A 13,462-nucleotide genomic window follows, 5' to 3' on the forward strand; every position below is an offset into this window, starting at 1 on the left:
ATTTATTGCATCTGAACAATTAAGTCAACCCGTGAACGTTAGAGATATAAGTACTAACTTCTCTTTGACTTCAGCCGACCTCTGGCTGGCAGAGGAGTACGTGAGGTGGCCTTGTCAGTGGATCCTCCTCCTTTTTGGGTCTCCTCCAGCATCTCAGGGCTTTCAACATTCTCCAGTCCACGGGTGTGAACTGCAGTCAGCCGCTTTTCAAACTCATCTACTTGGGTCTGGGAAGCAAAGTTAAAGATTAAGCAAAAATATCAAACACCCTCATATTTCCTGAAAATGTATGTTAGACCTTAAGGTGGGGTTTAGCCCCACGGCGGAGCCTGGCAGTGATGGAGAGCAGAGGCTGGTAGACTCCAGGCTCAGTCAGCTTGTCGCTGTAACACTCCCAGCACTCCTGCAGCCTCTTAAAGCTGCGCTCACACATGGACAGCAGAGACAGAGACATTGCTAAGTCGCACCACTGACGTTCTGTCCTGAAGAGATGCACACAGCCAGAGGAAACAAGGCATGAGAAAATCAGATTAGGAGACTATGGTACATCAAATGCATGAAAACTCTGGATTACTTATGACCATGTCTTCACCCTGGCATTTGGGCAAAATCATATTTTCTAAGAACCTCTTAAAATCTGATTCACTTTGATTTTCTACAATTTCAAACCATCCTTTATTTATGGACACTGTCCATATCAGTGCCCCACAGGTAGCTTGTGAGATGAAGGAGAAAGAAGATTTCTGGAGAGTGTTAGATAAGGTCGTGGAGAGTGTGTCCAAGCATGAAAGAGTGGCGATAGGGCATGTTGGCGAAGGGAACAGAGATGATAAAGTAATTGGTAGGTATGGTATCAAGGACAGGAATGTGGAAGGGCAGATGGTAGTTGATTAGGATGGAAATGGTTGTGGTGAATATCTACTTTAAGAAAAGGGAGGAGCACAGGCTGACAATAGTAAAGGAAAGTGCACACAGGTGGACTATGTTCTTCAAAGGAGATGCAAGGTAAAAGAAATTGGAGAGTAAGGTCGTGGTAGGAGACGGTGTAGCTAGACAGCAAAGAATGGTTGTTTATAGGATGACTTTAAAGGTGAAGAAGAGGAACAGAGTGAGAGATCAAAGGATCAGATGGTAGAACCTGCAGGAGGAAGACTGTTGTGTAAAATTCAGTGAGCAGGTGAGAGGCACTGGATGGAGGGGAAGCAATTTTGAACAACTGGAAAACTACTCCAGAGTGTGCCAATTACAAGGGCATCACATTACTCAGCCTCCCTGGTAAAGTCTACTCCAGGGTGCGGGAAAGGAGGGTTCGGCTGACAGTCAAACCTTGGATTGAAGAAGAACAATGCAGGTTCCACCCGGGCTGTGGAACAAAATACCAGTTCTTCACTTTCACAAGGATACTGGAGGGGGCCTATGAGTATGCCCATCCAGTCTACATGTGTTTTGTGGACTTAGAGAAGGCATATGATCTGGTAATGTGGGAGGTGCTGTGGAAATGTGGAGTGAGAGGGTCCCTTCTCAGGGCCATCCAATCTCTGCACTCACAAAGAAAGAACTTGTGTTCTCTGCAGTAAGTCAGACTCATTTCCGGTGGGGGTTGGCCTCCGTCAGGGCTGCGCCTTGCCACCAATCTTGTTTGTGATATTCATGGACAGGATATTAAAGAGTAGTCAGGGGAGGAGGGTCTTCAGTTTGGTGGCCTCAAGGTCTCGTCAATGCTTTTTACAGATGATGTGGTCCTGTTGGCTTCATCGGCTTGTGACCTCCAGCACTCATTGGGTCGGTTCACAGACAAGTGTGACGCGGCTGGGATGAGGCTCAGCACCTTTAAATCTGAGGCCATGGTTCTCAGTAGGAAACCGATGGATTGCCTACTGTGGGTAGGGAATGAGGTCTTGCCCCAAGTGAAGACGTTCAAGTACCTTGGGATCTTGTTCACGAGTGAAGGGACAATGGAGCATGAGATTGGCTAGAGAATTGGCGCAGTAGGGACAGTATTGAATTCGCTCTACCGTAATGTTGTAATGTAAAGGGAGCCGAGCCAAAAGGCGAAGCTCTCGATCTACTGGTCAATCTTTGTTCCTATGCTCACCTATAGTCATGAGGGTAGCATCATGACCGAAAGAACTAGATCATAGGTACAGGCGGCCGAAATGGGTTTCCTCAGGAGGGTGGCTGGGGGGGAGAAGCGCAGTTATTCATGAGGAGCTTGGAGTAGAGCTGGTGCTCTGTCACACAGAGTAGACAGCTGAGATAGTTCAGGCATCTGGTAAGGACGCCCCCTGGGGAGGTGTTCCAGGCATGATCAGCTGGGAGAAGACCCAGAGGAAGACCCAGCACTAGGTGGAGAGATTATGTCTCCACACTGGCCTGGGAATGCCTCAGTATACCCAGTCAGAGGTGGCTAATGTGGTCCGGGAAAGGGAAGCTTGGGGTCCCCTGCTGGAGCTGTTGTCCCCAGGGACCCAATCCCAGATGAGAGGATGAAGATGAGGGAGAGGAAAATTACTGCAGATGTGGTAAGGGAGACAGCTTGGAAGATACTGGATGTGTCATCTGGACAGCAGAAGGAAGACGAGGAGAGTTGGTGGTGGAACAAAGATGTCCAGGAAACCATAAGGAGAAATAGGTTGGCGAAAAAGAATTGGGATAGTTTGAGAGATAAAAAGAAGTAGACAGGAGTACAGTGGGGCAAAAAAATATTTAGTCAGTCCCTGATTGTGCAAGTTCCCCTACTTAGAAAGATGAGAGAGGTCTGTAATTTTCCAACATAGGTACACTCAGACAAAATGAGAAAAAAAAAAAACAGGAAATCACATTGTAGGATGTTTAAAGAATTTATTTGTAAATTATGGTGGAAAATAAGTATCTGGTCAAAAACAAAAGTTCAACTCAATACTTTGTAACATTGTTGGCAATGACAGAGGCCAAATGTTTCCTGTAAGTCTTCACCAGGTTTGCACACACTGGTATTTTGGTCCATTCCTCCATGCAGATCTCTTCTAGAGCAGTGATGTTTTGGGGCTGTCAGTGGAAACATGGACTTTCAACTCCCTCAACAAATTTTCTATGGGGTTGAGGTCTGGAGACTGGCTTGGCCACTCGAGGACCTTGAAATGCTTTTAAGGAGCCACTCCTTTGTTGCCTGAGTGGTGTGTTTGGGATCATTGTCATGCTGGAAGACCCAGCCACGTTGCCTCTTCAATGCTCTCACTGATGGAAGGAGGTTTTGGTTTAAAATCTCACGATACATGGCCACGTTCATTCTTTCCTTAACACTGATCAGTCGTCCTGTCCGCTTTGCAGAAAAACAGCCCCAAAGCATGTTTCCACCCCCATGCTTCACAGTAGGTATGGTGTTCTTGGAATGCAACTCAGCATTCTTCTTCCTCCAAACACGACGAGTTGAGTTTTTACCAAAAAGTTCTATTTTGGTTTCATCTGACCATGATATTCTCCCAATCCTCTTCTGGATCATCCACATGCTCTCTGGCAAATTTCAGACGGGCCTGGATGGGCTTCAGCAGGGGGACACGCCTGGCACTGTAGGATTTGAGTCCCTCTCTGCGCAGTGTGTAGCCTTTGTTACTTTGGTTCCAGCTCTCTGCAGGTCATCAGGTCCCTCCGTGCAGTTCTGGGATTTTTGTTCACCGTTCTCATGATCATTTTGACCCCACAGGATGACATCTTGTGTGGAGCCCCAGATCGAGGGAGATTATCAATGGTCTTGTATGTCTTCCATTTTCTTACAATTGCTCCCACAGTTGATTTATTCACACCAACCTGCTTGACTACTGCAGATTCACTCTTCCCAGCCTGGTGCACATCTACAATTTTCTTCCTGGTGTCCTTTGACAGCTCTTTGGTCTTGGTTGAGTTTGCAGTCTGACTGTTTGAGGCTGTGGACAGGTGTCTTTTATACAGATAAAAAGTTCAACAAGTGCCATTAATACAGGCAACAGGTGGAGGACGGAAAAGCTTCTTAAAGCAGTTACAGGTCTGTGAGAGCCAGAAATCTTGCTTGCTTGTGGGTGACCAAATACTTATTTTCCTCCATAATTTAAAGATAAATTCTTTAAAAAAAAAATCCTACAATGTGATTTTCTGGATTTTTTTTCTCTCATTTTGTCTCTCATAATTGAACTGTACCTATGATGAAAATTACAGACCTCTCTCATCTTTCGAAGGAGGAGAACTTGCACAATCAGGAGCTGACTAAATACTTTTTTGTCCCACTGTATACAAGGAGATGCGGTGTAAAGCGAAAAGACAAGTGGCAAAAGTTATGGAAAAGGCATATAGCGAGCTGTACAATAACTTGAAAAGTAAGGAAGGAAAAAAGGACTTCTACCTATTGGCCAGACAAAGGGACAGAGCTGGAAAATCTATGCAGCAGGATAGGGTGGTAAAAGATGCAGATAGTAATGTGCTGACAAGCAAAAAGATTGTGTTGAGAAAGTGGAGGCAATACTGTAGGGGGGCCGGTAAATGAAGAAAGTGAGAGAAAAGACTGGATGATGTGACCAGAGTAAATCAGAACATGCAAGAGATTAGTAAGGATAAAGTGAGGGCAACTATGAAGAGGATGAAGAGTGGAGAGGCAGGTGGTCCAGATGACTTTCCAGTGGAGGCATAGAAATGTCTAGGAGATGGCAGTGGAGCTTCTAACCATAATTTTTAATAAAATCTTGGAAAGTGAGAGGATGCCTGAGTGGAGACGAAGTGTGCTGAATCCTATTTTTAAGAACAAGAGTGATGTGCAGAGGAGCAGTAACTACAGGGGCATAAATGGGAAGAGTAGCAGAGACTAGGCTTAGAAAACAGGTGAAGATCTGTGAGCAGCAATATGGTTTCATGGTGACAAAGAGCATGAGAGATGCAGTGTATGCTGTGAGAGTACTGATGGAGAGGTATAGAGAAGGCCAGAAGAAGTTACATTGTATGTTTGTGGATTTAGAGATGTGGATGACAGGGTGCCAAGAGAAGAGTTATGATAATGTGTGAGGAAGTCTGGAGTGGCAAGAAGTATGTTAGGGTAATGCAGGACATGTACAAGGATAGTGTGACAGCAGTGAAATGCACAGTAGGAATGACAGACTCATTTAAGGTGGAGGTGGGATTACAACAAGGATCAGGTCTGAGTCCTTTCAGGTTGACAGATGAGATCAGACAGGAGTTTCCATAGACTATGACGTTTGCAGATGACATTGTCATCTGTACTGCGAGTAGAGAGCAGGTCGAGTCTAGCCTGGATAGGTGGCGACATGTTCTGCAGAGCAGGGGATTTAAAAATCAGTAGGCTAAGGGTGAGTACATGTGTGAATGAGAGGGAGCCCAATGGAATAATGCGGTTAAAAGGACTACAGTAGAAGTGGTGAAAGGTGAGTTTAAATACTTAGGGTAAACTGCCTAAAGTAATGGAGAGTGTGGTGAGGTGAAGAAAAGTGGAGCAGGTGGAGAAAGGTGGCAGGAGTGAGTTATGACTGAAGAATATCTGCAAGTGTGAGGAGATCTATGGATGTGCCTAGGGAGGACATACAGGTGGTTGGTGACAGTTTCAGTTACAGAGGACAGGGTGAGATGGAAATGATTGATCTGCTGTGGCGACCCCTAACGGGCGCAGCCAAAAAAAGATAATGTGTAAATCTAGTATGTTTTTCGTCTTTCTCTTATATTTGGTAAATATTAGTGAGAAATAAACACTTTATATATCAGAAGATATATATTTGCATTGAAAAATCTTTACTCCCCAATATCAGCATCGTGTCAGCCCTTCAAAAATCCACATCAGTCAGGCTACAAATAAAATACTTAAAATTGAGCAACAGTGTGAAGATGAAAAAAGCAGATGGATTGAAGGTGGAGGTGTATTTACTTGGCAGTCCTGAAGCGTTGACACAGTTTCTCTACCAGGGATTCAGTCTGCCTTTCTTTAGTGATGTATGAAAAAAGCTGTCTGAAACAAACAAAGGTACAGAATCTACATCAACATCTCACAACAGCGATGCCATCATCTTTCCCCTCAGCAGAATTATGAAGCAGGCCAAAAGTTGGATTTAGGTCCAACACATACTGTCAACTTGTAACTCACTTCATGATAGTATGGAAGTCGTCGGCGCTCATGCCTCTGTCCGGATCCGACAGCCGGCTGATGATGTCTGGGAGCAGGTTGTAGATTGCGTTGTCCTGATGGGCATCAATCACAGAGAAAAGCATGAGAAAGTGCCTCTAATAACTCAGATTGTCTCTGCAGAGTGTTCCTCCGTTTTGTTAGGGTACCTTAGTAGACAGTTCGTTGAAGAAATTAAGGGCCAGGCTAGCGATGTGAAGCTCTGGGTCAATTAGGAGCACCGCCACCTCGCTGACTTGACCTTTGACCTTGAGTACATCCTTAAGTATTAACTGAGTAAGAACTGTCACAGTTGTCTGCCTTACTGAGGAAACCTCATCACTGAGCCTAGAAGAGGACATTGTTAAAATTAGTAATTTACAACCTCCGGTATAAAATTAAGAACATTTTCCCCCTATGTGCCAATTTACTGTGCTCACTGCCTGGAGAAATGCATTATTCTATAAACAGACCATCTGTAAGTAATATTCTGAATGTTACAGGGGAATAAATAAATAAATAAAAAGTACAAAAAGCTGAATTTTAGCCTCATGGCATTTTTAAAATGTCAAAAATTACAGCTGTCATGGAGGTTATTTGCAGAGATGTTTGTTCCTTAGCAATGTTAGAATTCTGCATACATTTTAAAAGCTGTACTTAGTGTAGACGGAATAATTTTTCACACACTGACAATTTTATCAATTTCATAAAAACTAGATGATTTTAATGAAACCTGCAAAACATGAAAGAAAAATCAACACTTCAGATTTTGGAGAGAAAAGCCAGTGAGAGGAGAGACGGAGTTTATAACCTTCACAAACAGTTATTCACATTTTTGCTGCCTGTGGCAGTTTGATTTATACCTCGCAAAAATATAAACACAATAGTCTTTGAAATAAGGGCTGCAGTTAATCATTTTCAATAATCTGTTTTGGTGTTTTCACCCTTAATCAATTAGCTGTTTGGTCCATAAATTCTCTCCTAAAGCCACAGACGATATCAAATGTCTTGTTTTGTCCACAACCCAAATATATTCATTTTGAATATATTTTGGTATTCACATTTAAGAAGCTAAACAGTTTAAGAAATAATCATTAAAAACAAAAATGACTCAAAACTTTGGCCTGCTCAGCACTTTTATAGACACCACAAAGCACAACTGGATGTTAACCACATAACTGTACGTGTTGGTAGCAAAGAGAGCATTCGTGGAGCTCAATGTTCTTATCTACCTCAGTAAATGTAAAGAAACAGTTCTCATATTTTTGCCTCTTCAGTGGTGAAATGTTGTCATTTGCTGTGATTGTTTTGAGCTCGTCCTACAATATCACCAATGTCACCATGAGGTGAAGACAATGTTCTGAAAATATATGAGCAATACTTTTGGAAATGCCCCAAACTAAATGCTCAAGAACCTCAGGCACACAGAATATATCTCCCAGTTGGTTTAAATTTTTTTTGTTGGGGGGAGGAAATAGATAAATAATTCAAAAGTAAAATATACATGTAGATAAATTGTTGAGGATGACAGTGTAAAATGCACTTATCTCCTATATGGTCATCTTGATAACAATATAACAATGAATAGGAGTAATACAAGATAAATACACAAGTAAAATAACAGAAAACAGTCCGATTTAAACCAATACATTTCAACTTGGAAAGAAGAATCTCATGATTGACAGTATCAAATGCTCTCTGAAGGGCCAGCAAAACCATTCCAGTTTAGTTACCATTATCACATTAAAATGTGATATGATCCAATAAATGTATTAAACATGAATCTGTGGAATAGGAAGATCTAAATCCTGAATGAAAATAATACAGCAGATTATATTGGGTTAATCATCCATACAACTGACCATGTACAATCCTCAAATTTGTTTGAAATGATAAGAAGTACACGGGCCTATAATTTCCAACACCAGTCTTACAGTTTTTGTTGTGAAGGGTTACAATCCAAAGCAATGTTCAAATAATCTGATGTTACTGGTCTGTAGACATTTTATTGTTTGTACAATAGGTGAGGAGATATGATTGATCAGCGAACTTTAACAAATATTGCTAGTAAATTGTCCAATCTAGTTGCGTTATTTCTCCACAACAGTAGATTTGAAACCAAATATTTCAACAGCAACCTTACCTTGATGGGGGGGGGGGGGGGGGGATCAGCATGGGCAGGTCCATAATGAGCACAAACAGATGGGTTATCCACCAAAGATGAGGCAACAGTGGTGAAAAAAGTAGTAAATTTCTCTGCAATCTTAATTTTGTCAAAACACAGGAACTCAATCATCCATGATGTTACTTTTTTTTGCTTGTTTTGCTTCCAAAATATTCTACAATTTCTTAGGATGATTTTATTTTCAATTACAGCCTTAAAATAGTCAGATTTGGCCAAAAAAAATAAATAAAATAAATAAATAATTATATATATATATATATATATCTCCAACCTGATTTATATCATGCAATGCCTGTATATTTACAAAATTCAGCTTGGGACTCCGACGAGGGCGGTCACATCTCCTCCACTCTCCCTTATCGCTGTTCTCTGCTTTAACCTTCAAGTCCCTACTTCACCAGACTGTGAATTCCTCAAATTATATTGGATTCTGGATCTATTGGATTAACCATGGAATCGATCAGCTGGTCTCTGAATGCTATTGACACCATTTTTTCTACAAGAAGGTCAAGACCGGAGGATCCTACCTGCCCAGATGGAACGTATCCTGCAGGCTATGTTCTCGACTCCTGGAGTTCCTGGCGTGTGGCATGCTTGGCGCCTTTCTCCGTTGAGGACGTCGAGGATTTATTCATTTTTGGTCTTATGGTAGCAGGGCTGGTACTTTTTGGCTTATGTGCTGCCCTGATCTACCGGAAAATTGGCAAGACTGTGGCATCAAGAACCACTGCCCCTCGCTTGTCCCTCACGATTAACAAGGTTGGCAAGGCAGTGCATTCTCAGACTGCGATGACTCTTGAACTCAGACGCAAATTGGATGACATCATGGAGCAGATGCGTGCCTTGCAGTTGAAGATTTTAGAGGCCGGTAAATATTCTTAATTCATAATTGGGAATATTCTTAATTCATAATTGGGATTTGGTGTATTTCACTGCTCAAACCATAACATTACAGGCTTATCAAGCCTGAAGGTCAAATTGCCCGACTGTTTTCCTCCAGAGGAATTTCTTCGGCCTGGGGATCATTTGGCTGTTTCTTATCTCAACTCAAAGACAATAAACTGCTTTTCACAGGACTGAAGCATGCTCCATTCCCTCCCCCCATCAACACTCCCCACACCGGCGCCTGCTCACGTCACTCCTTTCCCCTTCTGCGGGGGCGGTGCAGTTTTAGCTGCAGCCACCGTTACTCCCCCCAAGCCAACGGCGGCGCATCTCGGTGTTGCTGCGTGGCCTTCACCCACTTGCCTCAATTTGGATAACAAACTTCTTCAAACTTAGTGCACATAAACAATGTCAAATGTGTATGTGCCGTCTTTAATTCTGATGTGTGCCATTATTATGGTAAACAAGTAATAATTGTGGACTAATTGCTGTCTGAGGTAACTGGAGTGTAAACATAATTTCTCCACTGTGAGATATATATATTATATATATAAACCTACCCAATATTTAGTTTTTCTGAAATTTGACAGCAAATGATCACGCTGCTTAAACAAGTTGCCAACAAAGTCAAAAACGAAAACTTAACACCACTGAAAGCAAACAAATGTCTGTCTCAACTAAACCCAGTGGAATTTGACAAACTGTGGAAAGGAAAACTGATGGCAATTTGAAATCATTTAGATGTGTTCCAGCATACCACCACACGCACACAAAAAACCTCATTACCTATTTTTCATTCATGCCAAACAACAAAACTCATACAATAAATGTGCATGCTACTTCCAAATGTCAATACAGAGTTACTACAGCAACGACCAGGATAATTCATTTTTAATGCTCTTATCAGGAGGCTGCAGGGCTGCAGCCTCGAAAACAACAGAGGTGCTGGTGTGTGGGAGAGAATTAAGGAACACTAGAAGCTCTTATCTGGTAGAAAACACCAGGAGGGCAAGGACACATTATAAGGGGGGGTGGGGTGTTACATGTCCGAAACACCCCCCTGTGGGTATTAACCATTATAATTAAAACCACACTCCATGAAAAACTAACTGATTTACCTTCAAAGTTGGCTAAAAAGTACCAGTGTAACTTTGAGCGGGAGAAATGTACGGCATTAAACGTTTTAAAAATAAGATTCCCACCTGAAGCGTAAAACCCTTTGACTTCACCCAAAATTATTTTCTTTTTGCTCAATACTCCTTTTCTATTCTACAAACTATGTATAATTACAACACTAGTGATTGGTTCTTTTCACAATGCACAACACACTAGTAATTAAACTGTTCCCATGTCTGCATGCCCTTGCTTGCAGAGTCCCAGGCTCCACCCAAAGTTCACGACTCAGTGGAGGTTCTCTGCAAGTCATGAAACCGTTCCTATGGTAACTGCAAAAATGAGTAGACAAGGTAGAGTGTGCCATCGCAGATCAACTCAAAGTTTTGTCGCTCAGGTGTTGTTGGAAGTGGAAACTTTTCCCATCATGTGGTTCACTGGAGCACTGTGACAGATGAAACACTTCAGTGGCTGAACATACCAAGAAATGGTCAGATCTGGATGAGGATGATTCAAGTGCAAAAGAGCATGGAAATGTTGGAGAAGAATCCATTCTAGTACACCTACTCAGCTGAGCCATGAGGAATAGCTTGTTCTGTTTCATCTTGGTGAAGTAGGTTGGGGAGGACATGATTTGGTTGTTGTGAAAATGTTCCAAAGTAAAGTGGTCAGGGCTCTACATTAACTTTTGGAAGTACAATTTATTTTGCCTCAAGACCTACTGATTTTATTGTGTAAATCAAATGTACCACTGGGAGATCTGTGATCAAGCTCACAAAATGATACCCCACACTCTGACAAGTTACTTGCATGCATTACACGGACAACCCGGATGCTATATGACCAGCCGAGAAGGGGATAAAAAAAAAAAACAAAACAAACATTGTGATAACATAAAACAAAAATAATTGAATGAAATAACAGCGTCCATGAAATTATATTTTCCTGCTGGTGGAATGTGCCTGTTGGAATGGCCCATGCTACAAAAGCTAGCCCTGGGAGACTTGTTTTTATTCATGATTAAATTTGTAAAATAAAGTGATCCAGTTTACATGGTTTAAGTTTTTGGTCAATTTCTTAGCATACTGTAATAATGTAATTACACTGAACAAAATTAGGAAATTGTATTAACACAGTGGTATTACCAGTAAACAATGAAGTACCAGTATGTCAAGGTCAGCGGCCTTCAAACCTGTGCGAAGTACTCTTGCAAAGCATGCACCCATCAAATATGAAGTTCCCACGAGCAACAGATGCCGAGCCATGTTGTGACAAAGGATTTAGCTTTAGCAGTTGTAATCATTGGTGACCCAAAAGTAGGTCAAGGTCATCGGAAGTTACCAGCCTTCAAACCCGTGTGAAGTACTCTTCCAGGGCATGTGCTCACCAAATATGAAGTTTTTGTGTGCAATAGATGCCCAGCTACATTGCGGCACAGGTTTTTGTGGTTGTGACCATCACGGTGACTTTGAAAAGTAGGTCAAGGTCACCACTGGTCACAACTGTCAAATCCTTCACCTGAAATTTGTTCGCCGCAATCTACCTCAGCATCTACTGCTCGCAGAAACGGCCTTCGAACCCATGCGAAGTACTCCTCCAAGGTATGTACCCACCAAATATGAAGTTTATGTGAGCAATAGGTGCCGAGCTAGTTGCAGCAAACAAATTTCGGCTGGACGGATAGACATCCCGGATGCTATATGCCCCGCCTTGCGACGGAAGTGCCACACGGCGCATAAAAAGATGACTGGAAAGGGGTCTATTAAACTGTTCAACCTTTGTACTGAAGAGAACCAAAAAGGACTGTTTATGCACTTCAATCAATCAATCAACTTTTTTCTTGTATAGCGCCAAATCACAACAAACAGTTGCCCCAAGGCGCTCCACATTGCAAGGCAAGGCCATACAATAATTATGAAACACAGTCTACGTCTAAAGCAACATAACCAAGGGATGGTCCAGGGTCACCCGATCCAGCCCTAACTATAAGCCTTAGCGAAAAGGAAAGTTTTAAGCCTAATCTTAAAAGTAGAGAGGGTATCTGTCTCCCTGATCTGAATTGGGAGCTGGTTCCACAGGAGAGGAGCCTGAAAGCTGAAGGCTCTGCCTCCCATTCTACTCTTACAAACCTAGGAACTACAAGTAAGCCCGCAGTCTGAGAGCGAAGCGCTCTAATGGGGTAATATGGTACTACGAGGTCCCTAAGATAAGATGGGACCTGATTATTCAAAACCTTATAAGTAAGAAGAAGAATTTTAAATTCTATTCTAGCATTAACAGGAAGCCAATGAAGGGAGGCCAACACGGGTGAGATATGCTCTCTCCTGCTAGTCCCCGTCAGTACTCTAGCTGCAGCATTCTGAACCAACTGAAGGCTTTTTAGGGAACTTTTAGGACAACCTGATAATAATGAATTACAATAGTCCAGCCTAGAGGAAACAAATGCATGAATTAGTTTTTCAGCATCACTCTGAGACAAGACCTTTCTGATTTTAGAGATATTGCGTAAATGCAAAAAGGCAGTCCTACATATTTGTTTAATATGCGCTTTGAATGACATATCCTGATCAAAAATAACTCCAAGATTTCTCACAGTATTACTAGAGATCAGGGAAATGCCATCCAGAGTAACGATCTGGTTAGACACCATGCTTCTAAGATTTGTGGGGCCAAGTACAATAACTTCAGTTTTATCTGAGTTTAAAAGCAGGAAATTAGAGGTCATCCATGTCTTTATGTCTGTAAGACAATCCTGCAGTTTAGCTAATTGGTGCGTATCCTCTGGCTTCATGGATAGATAAAGCTGGGTATCATCTGCGTAACAATGAAAATTTAAGCAATACCGTCTAATAATACTGCCCAAGGGAAGCATGTATAAAGTGAATAAAATTGGTCCTAGCACAGAACCTTGTGGAACTCCATAATTAACTTTAGTCTGTGAAGAAGATTCCCCATTTACATGAACAAACTGTAATCTATTAGACAAATATGATTCAAACCACCGCAGCGCAATGCCTTTAATACCTATGACATGCTCTAATCTCTGTAATAAATTTTATGGTCAACAGTATCAAAAGCAGCACTGAGGTCCAACAGAACAAGCACAGAGATAAGTCCACTGTCCGAAGCCATAAGAAGATCATTTGTAACCTTCACTAATGCTGTTT

General features: G+C 42.0%; 1 protein-coding gene across 4 annotated transcripts in view; it reads right to left on the reverse strand.

The window, feature by feature from the left end:
* Positions 1 to 13,462, reverse strand: part of ncapd2 (non-SMC condensin I complex, subunit D2) — a 76,695-nt gene that overhangs the window by 3,265 nt on the left and 59,968 nt on the right. For all 4 annotated transcript variants that reach the window (XM_034174523.1, XM_034174525.1, XM_034174526.1 and 1 more), the window contains exons 26-30: positions 6,283 to 6,460; positions 6,095 to 6,189; positions 5,879 to 5,959; positions 299 to 482; positions 59 to 227 (exon numbers count right to left, since the gene is read on the reverse strand). In XM_034174523.1, coding sequence (XP_034030414.1) covers positions 59 to 227; positions 299 to 482; positions 5,879 to 5,959; positions 6,095 to 6,189; positions 6,283 to 6,460 — 707 coding nt within the window. The remainder of the gene's footprint in view (positions 1 to 58; positions 228 to 298; positions 483 to 5,878; positions 5,960 to 6,094; positions 6,190 to 6,282; positions 6,461 to 13,462) is intronic.

This window comes from Thalassophryne amazonica, chromosome 7 (assembly GCF_902500255.1).
Source record: "Thalassophryne amazonica chromosome 7, fThaAma1.1, whole genome shotgun sequence".
NCBI lineage: Eukaryota > Metazoa > Chordata > Actinopteri > Batrachoidiformes > Batrachoididae > Thalassophryne > Thalassophryne amazonica.